At 40.3% G+C, this 14,846-nt stretch overlaps 1 protein-coding gene across 1 annotated transcript in view; it reads right to left on the bottom strand.

Annotated features, from left to right (window-relative positions):
• Positions 1 to 3,545: 3,545 nt before the first annotated feature.
• Positions 3,546 to 14,846, bottom strand: part of LOC134154662 (transmembrane protein 209-like) — a 13,794-nt gene continuing 2,493 nt past the window's right edge. The window contains exons 5-16 of the mRNA XM_062601341.1: positions 14,380 to 14,511; positions 13,156 to 13,394; positions 12,536 to 12,744; positions 11,892 to 12,063; positions 10,868 to 10,939; positions 9,635 to 9,731; positions 7,924 to 8,049; positions 7,398 to 7,495; positions 5,284 to 5,398; positions 5,086 to 5,183; positions 4,192 to 4,265; positions 3,546 to 3,600 (exon numbers count right to left, since the gene is read on the bottom strand). Of these exons, the coding sequence (XP_062457325.1) occupies positions 3,546 to 3,600; positions 4,192 to 4,265; positions 5,086 to 5,183; positions 5,284 to 5,398; positions 7,398 to 7,495; positions 7,924 to 8,049; positions 9,635 to 9,731; positions 10,868 to 10,939; positions 11,892 to 12,063; positions 12,536 to 12,744; positions 13,156 to 13,394; positions 14,380 to 14,511 (1,487 nt within the window). The remainder of the gene's footprint in view (positions 3,601 to 4,191; positions 4,266 to 5,085; positions 5,184 to 5,283; positions 5,399 to 7,397; positions 7,496 to 7,923; positions 8,050 to 9,634; positions 9,732 to 10,867; positions 10,940 to 11,891; positions 12,064 to 12,535; positions 12,745 to 13,155; positions 13,395 to 14,379; positions 14,512 to 14,846) is intronic.

Here is a 14,846-nt window from a genome sequence, read left to right as displayed (position 1 = left end):
AAATACAGGTGAGACCTCCTGAATATTCAGACAATCAGTTGGCATAAAGGCTAGAATGTACAAAAAATGCTAAAGGGTGGTGAGTCACCCCAAATGGACAAGTTTTAACTACAGCCAAAATGATGGAAGTGCTCCTCAAGAGACTGCATGAAGAAACTCACATGGGAGCAGATGCTATGATAAGCAGCGTAAAAAAGATACGCTGTGGGATCAAAGATGCTATCAAATGCTGACCTTATTGTAAGGAGATGCCCCACCTGTTGTGCAACTAATCCCAAAATTCAGAAGAAACCACCTATGGGAGATCTCAGAAGAGGATTAACCCCAGGGGAACACTGGCAGATCGATTTCTCTGAATTGCCTAAATGTGGTCGGTTTAAATATTTACTTGTTTTGGTAGATACATTTTCTGGTTGGCCAGAAGCCTTCCCATGCTCCACCAATCATGCAAAAGAGGTAATTAAGATTTTACTAAAAGAGATAGTTCCTCGATTTGTGATTCCTGAAGGTATATCCTCAGATAATGGACCTCATTTTATTTCAGAGGTGGTTCAAGGAACATCCAGATTTTTACAGATGAAATGGGAATTACACACTCCATGCAGACTCCAGTCTAGCGGTAAGGTAGAAAGAATGAACCAAACACTTAAAAGACATATTTCAAGACTGTGTCAGGAAACCCATCTTAAATGGGTAGATGTATTACCAATGGCCTTGATGAGAATAAGAATAACCCTGAGAATAAAAGAGGGAGTAAGCCCTTTTGAAACACTTTACGGGAAACCTTACCCAATTAATGAAATAGGGGGACGAAGTGATCAAATGCATGTAAGAGGGGAAGAAATGTTGAGAGAGTATTTATTGTCTTTGTCTCGGGTACTAACATCTTTACATAGGTACCTTAATCAACGTACCCCCCTTCCATTGGACTCCCCTGTGCATGACTTCAAGCCTGGGCATCTAGCTTATATTCGGACATGGAAAGAAGAACCACTAAGAGAAAAGTGGAAAGGACCTTACCTGGTGCTTCTGACAACTCCTACTGCAGTAAAGGTGGAGGGAATAAGTTCCTGGACCCACTATTCCCGAATACAGAAGGCACCTTTGAATGACTCGTGGACTGCCACACCCACAAGATAGCTCCCAAGAGAAGAATACAGAAGTTACAAAAGTGATGAACTGCACTTGGAAAATTGAACTCTTTTATATGGAAATAGAGTGCTCTTAAGTGTTACTAGGTGTTATTTTGCATTCTGATAGTATTGTTAATTATAGATAGAGCTGATTTACAAGAATATTGATTTGTTTAATTTAATTTGTTTGCTATAGAGTTAAGATGGAAAATGAGGACATTGTTAACTTTGTTATGCACGCTCATTGGTACAGCTAACCTGATTTTGTAGCTTATACGGGCCTTCAGAAAAAGTGACTCAGATATTACTATTTGCTTCTCTATTCCCCAAATCTCCTGGATTACCCATGCCATGGGAAATACTTAGAATTAACTTAACATCCATGTAAGAATAATTGAAGTTGTTTAAATGAGACTTGCTAGATAAGTGATATTAACAAGTCTCAGAGGGGGGAATTGCTAGAGAAATACTGTGAGAAAAAACCTTGCAAATAGTTAACAGGACTCAAGGACAAGGGAGAGAGAAAAACAGTACTGCAAAGGATAACCAGCTACAGCTAAATAACCTTCATGAAACCACAGCGCTGTGAAGATTGCGAGGGGTAGGTAAGACAAAAACAGCAGAATATCCCAGAAGTGACCTTAGGTTCATTAAGGCTTATTAACATACTAAATTTCACACCCCTAAATGAATAATGAGATGGAAATGACATGATAATGATATTACCGCCTCTTCTTCGCTTCCTATGCTAATTAACAAGAATGTGAAAGCACAAGCGCAGAGCAATTACCTGAGTTAACGAAACTGTAACCAATAGAAAGATTTGTATAAAATACTCCCTGGAAAGCGTGTGTAAATCAAGAATGGGAGGGGGAGGAGGTGTGCTAGCTTTGTGGATTTACCACCTAGCCCCCATCTCTGCGCAGAAATGAAATAAACAAATACCTCGACCCTGTGTGTCTATTGGTTGCTTGCACATCGGGTAACAGAACCCAGATTTTGGGACAACAGTATCGCAGTTTTACCCCTCTGTTTAAAAAAATAAACCACATCAACTTCTAACCCCCTTTTCGATTTGCCTGAATTTGCAATGGCTTCCCCCCCTTTAAAAGCAGGGCCTGCTCTTTGAAACAAAGGCAAGTGTTTTCCCCCAAAAGCCAATTCCGCAGAAGGGGAACGGCGGCACGTGCAGGCGTGGTGAGACGCTCGCGCAGGCGTTGTTCCGCAGCGGGGACGTTCCACTGCTGCCCGAGCTTTGAGACCGTCACTGCAACGGGAACCGCAGCTTGGCCGGCGGCCCCAGAGCTTGACTCGTTCCGGAGAAGCCAGAGGCTCTGGCCAGGCGGCGGCCGCTCGCCCCCAGGAGAAAAAAAGAGAAAAAAGCCATTTCTGGGCACGCTCTGGCGAGGCAGCAGGAACTTCGGGATGTTCCCCGAAGTTCCTGGGATGAGCCCACGCAGGTGTATCCACTCTGGTTTCATGCAGGGATGCTGAAGCCACAGGCCAGTCTGCAAGGCCCTAAAAGTAAGGAGCTGCTAGCAGAAAAGCTAATGTGAGAAATAAAAGAATTTTTAAAAAATTAAAAAGCAAAGGCAGGGTAACGTTCTAGTCGTACTCAATCACCCACAACATCTTCTGTCTCGTAAGATGGTCACATTTGAATGGTATGGTTATTTTGTTTTGTTTTAAATCTATTTTAAAAATACCTACTGAAACCAGCAAGTCAAAAATTTTTCTCTTTCCCTTATATCTGCGGTGGAGACACCTGAAGCATCCAGAGAGGTCACAAAATCCAATTATTCCAATGAGCAGGGATAAAAGACAACGTCCTTTCAGATCGCATGTAATTAAATTAACCAAAAATCAGTGTAAGCGCTAACTTGGCGCCTGTTATGCCCGTCTGGAATCTCTTGGATCTTGTGAATCCGGCAGTTGGCCGCGTTGCAGTAACTGTCTTTTCAAGGGACTGCTCGCCAGCGAGCGGCTGGGTACAACTGCGGGAGACACGTCCCAGCTGCGCTGCTGCATTCCACCCTCAAACGCGGCAAGCGCGGGTTCATTGCTGAGCCCTGCGGGCAGTTAAGCTCTTTAGAGTGCTTGAAGAGTAAATGCAACAGAAATAGCAAGGGGGGTTTAAATACGATTTGTTAAGGTGAGGAGCCAAATAGAAAAGACCTGCCTGGAGTTCCTGTTTAGATACATTTCATCAGTAAAAAACAATACAACGTTTTACAGAGTATCCTCCCCAAAACTGTACAGAAATTACAAACATTTCCCCTCTGTCCATAAAGCAGAGTTTAAATTATCCCATTTCATAGTCCATATTCAAGGCAACAAGTGAAACGATGCTGCTCAGTTCGTCTTGTCGGAGAAGCAGGATCGTTCTTCTGAGCTGCAGTCCTGCTAGAGATGTTACTCTCCAAACACCCCTAGAACGTTGACTCCTGATGCACCAAAATTCACTCGCCTGCAAAAACAGCATTATAACGATAAGACACAAGTAAGTTAAAGCTCCTATTTAAAACAAATCTTCATTACAAGAAAAACTGCCAATCCCGCACATCAGCATTTTAACATTTATGTAGGTATCGTGTTTCACCTCGAATTAAAGACAGCTCTTTCAGAACAAAAAAGTCCGGACATTGCTTTTATGTCAGTGCAGCTTTCACTGTGCACTCGAAACTCCTCTTGTTATGCCAAAAACAAGAGATTACAGCACTATGGCAGTGTCTGTCTCCTGTTTATAAATAGCACAGTACTTCTAGCAAGAAGGTAGCAACCTGGTTGTCTGGCCAAGGCCACTGTTCCGCAGCATGGACTCCACAGGATTTTTCAGCCAGCACAAGACCAAAGAAAAGCACAAAACATTTCCTGCACGCTCATGCACACAAAACTGACATGATTTTGTAAAAAGGCTGCCATTACTTAAAATGAGAAGAGCATTTTAATTCCATCAGTATCGTCCTATGATAGCAACTTCAGTTACGGTATTTCAAAACAGAAAGCTCCTGCTCAGATCTCGTGCGCAGCGCAATGATACGGAACGTTTGACACTTACCCAAGCATCCCAGATTCTTTTGTCTTTATGATGTACAGAAACATAAGCAATGTATGGAACATGTTGTTTCTGCCCTGAATACCACGGGAAGAGAAAAAAACTTGGAAATGAAATCACATGCAAACAACCACACTAATATCTTAGAATGTCTTATTTAAAACAACTGTCATCCCCTGTCCTGATCTTAGGTGGAGCAGCACAATTTTTCCTTCAAAATGTTTTGCAAGATACATATACTGCAGTGTGCACCCTGTCGGCCTGTTATATCATCAGAGATGAGAAAAAACTATAACAGAGACCTCGCGAAATGGTATTACAGCTTAGACTGCTGGGGTTTTGCCTCAATTCTTATCTTTCAATTAGGCAAACACCAGAAAAAGACCAAGCTTGTTTTCTAGATGGATTATCACCCTCAAGTATTTTTAAATGCTTTTTAAAAGAGCTTTTCTGAAATCAGAAAATCAAGTCACAATCGGGGCTCAATCATAAAATCAAGATGTACAGGAAAAGTCTAGTATTTTGATATTGAGATTAGATGTTTCCCTCCAAAAGCTCGTACAGACAAGCATCAGTCTCGTTGGCACTGAGGAATAGCAACACACCTCAGAGCTTACATAAATTAGGATTTTAGAATAAATCATCAGAAAATAAACAACAAGAGGAAGCTGCTGCCTGGGCACTGATGTACCTAAGTTAGGCACTGAAGCTATCATTCAGCAGCAGACTAAATACCACACGATGGCCAAAGATCGTGGTAACATTTGCTTTCTGCACTGAGCCAGCCTACATATTCAATGGATGTGGCTAGTTCCAAAGGAAAAGGAAGAATGAAAAAGAAACAGATCAGGTCTGCTCAAGGTTTCCTGACAGCAGAAAAAACTAACGCGATCATACCTCGGGCAGATTGTAGACCTGGCGGTGGTAGATCAGCTCATAGTGGGGTGGATTGATGTTGCTTTGGTAGATGCAAAATACATTTTCATTTGTAATGTCTGTGAATTAAAGTTTTAAAATAAGATAGGGATTTTAAGAGCGCTGATGGGATCCAAGCAGGAAACAGCAGCTAAACAAGCAGTCCAAGAATGCCAATACCTGGTTTATCTGGTGTTTGAACAAAGTGTTGGGCAGTGAAGGTTTTGCCATCGGGGTATTTGGGGCTAGGGGGCAGTCTGGCATCGAGGTAAGTGCAGAATATGTGCATAAGGATCTGTGCAAACAAAAACAAATCTCATTTTAGTATCATTAAGAAGACTGACAGGACAGCAGCTTTCTTTCCATAATCTCAGACATTAGTTAGGGTATTTGAGAGTCTGTTGCTGCATCATGGACTTAATTAATCCCACCATGTTTAGAAGCCCAAGGTAGCTTAACACTTAGAGCACTGAATTCAATGGTCCAGGGCACGCCACAGATGTCAAGACAAGTTTATTCTTCCTGTAAATGAAACCCTTTCAGTCACAACACGTTAAAAAGGTGCTGCATGTGAACTGAACTCCTGACATACAAGTAACTATCTTCACATCTCACAGAATTTGCAGAGTCACAGATCTGAATAGCATATGTAGGACAAACTACAAGATACCTGATTTCATGATGGTTTCTACGCTAGCTGCAAAGATTTGGCGTAGAGAGGCCGATCCGATCTAATGACAACTTTTCCAAACACTACACTTACCCAGCAAGTTGCTCCTCTCTTGTCAAAAATGGCAAAACAAAATCAATGGACAAACTTGGACTGCTCATGAATCTTACAGCTCTCAACATTTTGGAAGAAAGTCCTAGAACAAGTATCTTCTTAGCTAACAGCGAGAAAATCGCAGTACTGCATGTTGTGTTTTAACTCTTACAGTAGACTTCTCAACATTCTTTGGGTGCAGCGTGACCAAATTACTCTGTAGTATGATACCTCCTGTGTTCAACATAGGATTTGTTTGGCAGACAGAAGAATTTCTATGGGCTAAATGCCCAAAGCCTCAAGAGGTCTAGCGGAAATTATTGCTTTAAGTTGCACGCAATGAGACTAACATTACCGTTAAAAACTCTTCATTTGGCACTTATTGTCTTAAGTTAATGCCAAAGCTTCGAGACAAGTGTTCAATATTAATTTCATCTGTTATATCAGAACTTCTTTCCCAGAATCTTTACAAGTTTAGTACATTGTGCAGTACTATCTCTCTTAGCTGGTTTCATTAAAAGACAATGAATTCAGGGTGTGATGGTCTGTGTTACGGTCTTTAATACTTTCAAACTGCTCAGCTTGCTCTCTACCAAGATAGCCAGAGCTGCTTCCCAGCTTGTCAGTCCCAAATATTTAGTCATCTTCACAACTAGAAAATCAAATCTTATTTCAAGACAGATTTTGCTCAGCTTTAGCTTCCAGCAATTCAATCTTGTTGCATCTTTGTCAGCAAGGTTGTAAAACTTGCATATGAATCTTCTTTCTGCTTCTCCCCAGTAACTGAACATCTATAGAGGGAATCAAATCACCTGAACTCTCCTTTCAAATACAGAGTTCAACTGAAGAGTCACACGTGAAGCTTGTTCTCCACTCCCTGGATTATCTTGTGGCCTTTCTTTTAACTATTTCAGCTGAATTTTCAAGTCACTATATTCACTGAAGTGCTTTCTCCTGACCTTTTGCATTAATTGGCTAAGCATGACTACAAGTCTGTTCTCAAGTACGATAATGTAATCCCTGTGGATCTCTCAAGAAACATTACTGAATTAAATAAACATCAAGACACGCCACTTAATCCGTTCGTTCTTCTAACCATTACAGCACAGGAAAATTTTAAGGTTCATCTTGCATGAGAAATGATGAGGTTTGGTTAAAGCAGACTTTTTTTCTTTTCTTTTTTTTTTTTCTTTTTTTTTTTTAATAAGGTAAGAATATTGCTCTAACAAATCCGCAACCTTCTGTCAGGTTGCTCCCAAAACAGTTACCTGACTGACATCTCAGATGAGTCTAAATAAGAGGCCGGCTTAAGACTAAGACATGAAATCGCATTTTTGTGATCTGCACAATGTCCAATCTCATTGGCATTATTCCTTGCATAATTTCACTGACTACAATGGGATTATCAGGATAGGGAGGCAAACAGGATTTTGACCATGTTCCTCAAAAGACTTAATTGCTACCACACACAAAAATCTACCCTGAAAGACACACTTTAGGAAGTTATATTAAGCCTTCTTTGAAAACTTACAGCACAGTCAGTGGGCAAGTCAGCATCCCACTTACGGCCCTTGAAATCTCCTCCTCTGTTCCATCGGAATGAGCTCATGTATCCTCCCTGAGAAAGCTCTGAAAAAACAAAATTTATTCAGCTACTGGAGGTTGAAGGTGCAAGGAGGACATATTTGACACTAGCTTCAAGAACACTGCATGTATTTTCAGTGCACAAAATAGGAAAAATTAAACTAAGGAAGTGCTTATAAAGTTAGGGGAGTGGAGTTTACAAGGTATTTTTTATTGGTAATTAATGAAGGGATTATATAGGACACTTCACACCCCAAACTGAGAGAAGAAATAAAAACTTCCATGCCAAGTCCCACATCATTACATTGGTCTGAAAAGAGGAAGTTGCAAAAACTACCTCTGCTACTTGAAAAGCAGCTCTTCTCCCTGCTGTGACTGTAGTTCAAACCTCTTAATTGACGGGGTATCTGACACCGCCGACGCTTGACCCAGCTAATGGAAACGTTTTAAAGTCAGTATGGTTGACCACATACCTTTGATCCTTTCCACCAAATACTCTTGGTTCGCTGCAATATCCAAATACTGCATTATAGCGTACAGAGTTGGCATGACTGGAGCTTTAACAAGCGCTGCTTGTTTCAGATTGCTGATGCTGGCTTCTGCATGCGACAAGAGCCAGCACGACATCTGCATCCACGACAGAAATTTGAACATTCTCCCTTACAAGGCGTTAACAAATGCAATGTTACAAGGAGGAACTGGCTTTTTTGTCTCACTGTTTACTAAGGTAACTTACTAAGATAATTTACTAAGATTTATACAAAGTTAACAGCTTATCCAATACTCCAAATGTTTGTTTCCAATCCCAGTGAAGTACTAGCTGTCTCCCTTAAACCACACAACATAAACGCTATGCAGCACTGTGCGGTCGCAAAAGACGACAGACCCTTATCTGAAGGGCTTGCATTCCATAAGAAAACAGAAACATATGGTGTGAAAAAGGGAAGAAGTAACATCCATTTTAAAGAGCAGTAGGAGAGCAGCAAGGTGGAGATGAGGTCAGTAAGTGATCAGTTTTTCACAGGCACCACAACAGGTGCAGATCTTGAGGACAGACTACAAACAGGCCCCCACCAAAAAAAAAAAAAAAAAAAAAAAGTAGGCTTTGTTTAAATGAAGCATATCAAATCCTGCTCTTGATTGAGGGGGAATATGCATGTGATAAGGCAATGGAAGGAGTTCCTTCAGAGTTGCACTATGAAATTTTAGCTAGAATTCTAGCTCATCAAAATGCTTAAAAAGGAGGGGGGGGAACCCCAAAACAGCAAAAACCAACTGCCCCAACCAAAAGATCTTTTCTTCTAATGCCCATAGCTCTCCAAAATCCACCTGAGATTATCCTCCCCAACCCCACTTAGTGCTACACCTAGTACTTAAATAATCTTTAATGCATCTTAATCTTAAAATGATCTTAGATCTTAAATGCAAATGATTAATAACCTATCTGTGATAATAGAATTATTCTAAGTTAAAATAAATAAATAAATAAAATTTAATGTATCTTAACCTTAAAATGATCTTAGATCTTAAATGCAAACGATTAATCGCCTGTGATAACAGAATTAATTTAAGTTAAAATAAATAAATAAATAAATACTTCCTAGGTCTATAGATTTATTATTATCACAGTCATAAGATGACTTCTCAGTTCTTAAACAATATTTGGATACAATGTATCACATCTTAGTTTTCATAAAACTTTTTGTGGCCTGTTTGCTTTCAGACAAGATAGCAGGTAACAATTTAAGGAAGTAACAGCAATAGGTTTTTCAGGAAGTAGCTGATTTTAAGGAAGTTTGGAAAGACACATACTAACGGAGACAGAGAGGGCTGACAGGCAACCATCCTTGCAACGTGTGATAGTTTTCTGACAGTTTAAGATACAAGGATGTTAATCTGAGCCTTTAACTCTCCAGGAATGAATTCAGAGGAAACAAGAGGCTTAAGAATTTTATGCTATTGCAGCATCAGCATGCCTTTATCAGTATTTCCAGAAATCCTATGAAGAATCCTTCCAGTTTAGTAAAATGCATTACATGAAGCAAAGATCACACCAATACAAACAGGAAACGGAACTGTAATTCTTAGCAGACTTGTTTTCTATACTACCTATGCAGTGCCCTGCTATGGGGTGGCCTGCTACCAACCACCACAGGGAACCCCCCAGTTACTCTATCATCATACCTCCAACCTGCATTTCTGGGTACCCCATTCTTCTCAGCTGACTGCTCACAGACTCAATCTCTTGTACAAGTGGCACTAAAATAGTCTCATTAATCCACTAGGAAAGAGAAATGCAAAAATTAAAAAGCTTAGAAGCAACAAGAATGTGACAAAAATGTTAGTTTACTCTCTAGTCAGCATCACTGTTACAATCACAAAGGAGTTTAACAACAGGAACTTTGAAGTCAACCAAAGAGGAAAAGTAATTAAGAGCATCAATTTAGATAGGGGTGATTGGCTCTAGAAACACCCTCTAAAATGCCAAAAATTCACTATAGAGGACTTGGGAAAACAAATCTCCAGAAAGCAGTGATACTGATAAAGCTTTCCTGAACAATGAGAAAAGGGGTATTCTGAGGCACTGCACAACACTCATAGTGGTAATTTAAACTTTCATGGGCCCACTCCCTCTCAAAACCCTTTCAGGAAATGAAGGGCCTGATAAACACAGTATGTGACACTTGTATATGACACAGTTTGGGAACTGAAGCCAAGCTGCCTGTAGGTTTATGAACAGATGCTTAGGAATCTGGTACAGAACAGTCATAACCCCACATCTCATAGAAATCTTTTACTTTTCACTCGTCCCACTACTTAGAAGAACTACATACGTGATAGTTGCTGACTGAAGGGGTAATTCAAAGTTAGGCTTACAAATTATTTTGTCATAGTATGTGATTGTATTTCCTCTGCTAAAGCAATTGCCTAGACCAAAATTTTCTTTTTGTTTTTTTATTACACTCCTCAAGGCTGTTGGAAAAAGTCAACGGGCTGGCATTTCCCATGCTTTATTTGAGTCCAGAAGGAGTTTGAAATACAGGAGAAAAAAAAACAGAAAAAATTCAGAAAACTGGGTTGTAGAAAGAAAAAACAAGTCTTTTCACATCCACTGTGTGTTAAGATGCACGTGTCTTCATTCAAAGGTGGGTGAACTTTACAGCTGTAAAGTTTTCAGAACAGAAAACACCTAGGTCAGCAAGTGCAAAAGTTCAGGTTGAAAATGTGTCCTAATACTTCTTTGTTACAAGCATGCTGTTCTAGTCTCCATGTCCAAGCCCACCCTAATCCTCAAACAGACTCAAATATGTAATTCTTCTCACTTCCTTAGGTATACAGGGAGCACTGAGGTACTTTTTCATTCTGCTGTACCTATTCTAACAGCAAGAACAGGCAGTTCATAGGGACAGGACTTACACTTCTGAACCTAGCGGTCCAGGAATCCAGGTAATCAAGCTGTCGTCGATTCACGATCACCCTTGCCCAAACCTATGGAAAGAACATTATTACCTACATACAGCAACCTAACAGAATACTAAAGAGTTTTTAGGGCCTACGACGTTTTCTGACCGCAGCCACAGCACATAATGCAAATTGCATTTGTTCCAGAACTCTCATCTAATGGCTGTATCATGTGAATTCTACAGTAGCTTACCATACTACTCTCCTACTCTCTTTTCACAGTACACTAAATCTCCCGTGAGTCCAAACGCACAGTTTTGCGTTCCCTGCTCTGTTAGGATAAAATTGGTCCAAGTTGCAGGGTAGACTAAGTTAATGTACGACATAAAGAAAACAGATCAAATTTAATTAAAAGCTACGTTAATGACATTCTTTTGAATCAGACTTATTCCAGACACAAATGTAAAGGAGAACAATTTTACACACCTTCAACTATTTCACTACATTAGGTACAGGTCAGTTTCCAGTCATTTTTTATGTCACAAGTTTATTTTATCCAGAGGACAAAATGGTAAAAAAAAGTTCCACAACCACCATTCTTGAGTTGAACTCGAAGTCTGTCTGTTCTCAGACACACAGTAATATTAAACAACTTCAGATAAAATAATTCTGAAGAGTTGGCCAAACCAACAGAAGTTTCCAGCTTTCCACCGTGGCCTACACGGTGAGTATTAGTTAATTACAAAGACCACAAAGCATGAAACCTGAAATTCTCTCAGGAGTCAGTTTTCCACCTAAACACAGGTACCTTGTTCACCAAGGAAGAAATCATTTTACAATTTTACAATTGTAAAATTTTACAGTCCGGAATTTGAAATGTATACCCCTTGTGGCAAAAAGTCTTACAAGCTGTATGAAGATGGTTAAATGCTATAGGATTTCTCCCTTTCTAGCACCGTTGACGGAGTTCACATTTGGATGGAGCCACATATTTTAGAGCCCTGTTTTTCTCTCTTGGCTCCTTTGGTGCTGAGCTTACTTCTTCTGCAGTCAGTGGAGAGCTCAGACGAGCTTCGTCCTTGTGTGCTGACGGAGCTTGGGGCATGCAAGCCACCTGATACTGGTACTTTCTCAGCACCTGTGCTTGCTCTACTAAGGAACGGCTGTAGTTCCAAAAGGTTGGGCTGCTGGAAGGAGAGCTGGAACATGAACTTGCTGAAATGACATTGAACAGCCATAAAATTATCACCAAGTAATCACAGAAGCAACACTGCAGGCAATAGGTCACTATATTAAGGCTTTGACAGGAGAGATGTGCTCATGAATTATCATAAATACATACACCAAAATCTGTCTGCATAAACACTGATTTCATCTTTATATTAATAAGGCACTGTCCCTATCCCAGACAAAAACTGCCTGCAGGTAATTCACCACCTTTAGCTCAACTGCCTTCTCCACAAAATATCCCTCCCATCGAGGTGATAAAGCCCTTCAACTCATTGTAGTCCACTATACACAACAAATGCTACAGAGATTATTAGTATATCTATAATATAGACTAGTACTTCAGCAGCTCTCTTTCTGTGCAGGAATCTTTTCCAACTTTTCTCATCCACTCCTCATCAATAAAACCAACATCCCCTCCTTGCCAAACTCTTCAGGCTACATGAAGTTATTTACGTACCCAATTGAAGTCTACGCTGTTTCTCTTCTTCGCTTCGAAGGTACTTTTGCAGTGACTTGCGGTCTGTGATTTCATCATCTTGACTCATACGGGAATTATACCGCATTGGTGAAAAGTGGCAACGAGACCTTAGCCCGGTGCTTTCCACTGGCCCAACACTTGAGGCATATGGTGAACCAGTAGGAGAAGAGCTGAAGCTGGAAAGCTTTGGGAAACAAAAGCAAACAGTTGTGTCACATGAGGAAAGTGAGAGTTCCATTTTGACTTTATAAACTAAATGAATAGATCGACTCAACATAAGAATTGATTACTCTGCTGACTGCTGCTATAAAATATGCTCTCGTTTGGGGGAAGGTTTTTGCTATTTTGTAGTTACATTCTAGTTTCTTATTTTTGCTGTGCTCTGAAACAAACTAGCTACTCTAAAACAAATAAATTAACACCAGGGAAAGAGGATGAATACTGACAAGACAAATTTCATCTGCTTTGCAAACAAAGCGAACACACACACAGGACCCTCCACTGCTGGCCGCACACCTCCAATGGCTTACAGCACAACACAAGGACACGATAAGCAAAGCCAAACCGTTCCCCTTGAAGCCACCTTGGTCATTACCTTACTGTAGCTGCTGCTTGGTGAATAGGTTAAAGCACTGCTATAAGAAGCGCTGTTGCTTGACAGAGCCTGCCGCTGAGGGCTGTACCCTGAGATACAACCAGAAGTAAACTTTGGACTGGCCCTGAAGGGCCGGGATGGGCTGTAACTCAGCACAGTTTGACCCTGGACTCTAGGAGAAGGCGTAGAAGAAGGGACTTTCTTCGCTGCCAGCTCACGTGCTGGAATTATTTGTACTGCTGCAATAAGCAAAAAAACCCACAATCAGCACTGTACATGCAGCAGCCCAGAACTCTCCTCCTCACTTTAAATACACAGCAAAACACACATACACAACTCTCTTCCCTTAAGGAAATTCTAGGACACTAAAAAGACTATTCTAGTCTGACCCCTACAGGATTCAGCAGTCAACCCCAAAGACATAAAAATCAGAAAACTGGGACACGTGATCATAATTCAATACAAATTCTACAATTTAAAATTTCAGTTAAATTCTACCAAGCACCTTTGCATAGCCCGAGGCAATTATTTAACTTATTTGGTCAGCTACTCTACCTGCCTGCTTCATGTGTCTTTAGCACATCTAATGTCTCATTTACCTGTGCAAACCCAGATATTACACTCCTCAGCTGCGGTGATATAACCCTACTCCCGTATCTGCCGCTCTTTCTCTGGAGGCAGCCTAGTAGTATGTAACACATTGTACTAGCACCTTGCTTTTGCTGTATTTTCAAACTCTGCCAAGTTTTTCTATATTTGACAACATCACTTAGACATTCAGAACTTTTCAGAGCAACTGCTCTCTAGCCTGTCATTTTCAGACTGCACACTAAGGTCTCTTTTCTCTTTCTAATTTGGCGCTCTCCAGTCAGTATGATGATAGTAGGATACCAAATTTAAATACAAACCTATACACTCTGCCTTGTTCTCAATCCCATTTATAGGTTACAAATTCCTTGTCCAGCTTCATAAAGTTTAAGTCTCTCTCACTGCCCTTTAACAGCCCACTCTCCTTTTCTCCTTTTGTATTGGTTGTTTCCTCTCCACTTCTCCCCTTAATTGCTCATCAATTTATCACTTTTATTTTGAATTTTTATAGGCTGCAGTTAGTTCATCTTACTGCTCTTGTCAGATGAGGTAACTGAGAACTCACTTCACTAAAGATTCATGGGCTTGAGAAAGATATCATCTTTAAAAAAAGTATTTATAATTTATAACACCTACCTGCATTCTGCATCCCTAGAAGGATCTGCTGTCTACGAGTCATGACCAAGGTAGTTGGTGCCATTGTGTACTTGAAGTACATCCAAAAATCAAATAAGGCATTCAGACTGAACAGGGATACAAGCGCAAGCTCTAGAACAAACACAAAGGTTTTTATCATGCTAGGCACCATAAACAGGAGTAACAGTAAATGATCTGAGAAAACAAGTTTATACACAAATCAAGAATAGTTTATTGTTAGGGCTACCAATAACTGCCAGTCTGAGCACGGACGTAAGACAACTTCTCCTTTTCATGCAAGAACCATTAGAGATAAATTTCCTTTCTATATTGAAATTCATTTCTGTTGCTACAATATGTATTTGTAAAAGCGAAAGGTATTTTCCAGACAGGATACAAAGCACTGCAATGAAGTTTCATGCTATTTATCAAGTGTCTTCTGCCAAACCTTCTGTCACTCGTTACCT

Source organism: Rhea pennata, unplaced genomic scaffold (genome assembly GCF_028389875.1).
Source record: "Rhea pennata isolate bPtePen1 unplaced genomic scaffold, bPtePen1.pri scaffold_33, whole genome shotgun sequence".
Classification (NCBI taxonomy): domain Eukaryota; kingdom Metazoa; phylum Chordata; class Aves; order Rheiformes; family Rheidae; genus Rhea; species Rhea pennata.
The sequence above is the reverse complement of the archived record's forward strand: the minus strand, read 5'-3'. Positions and strand labels throughout refer to the sequence as shown.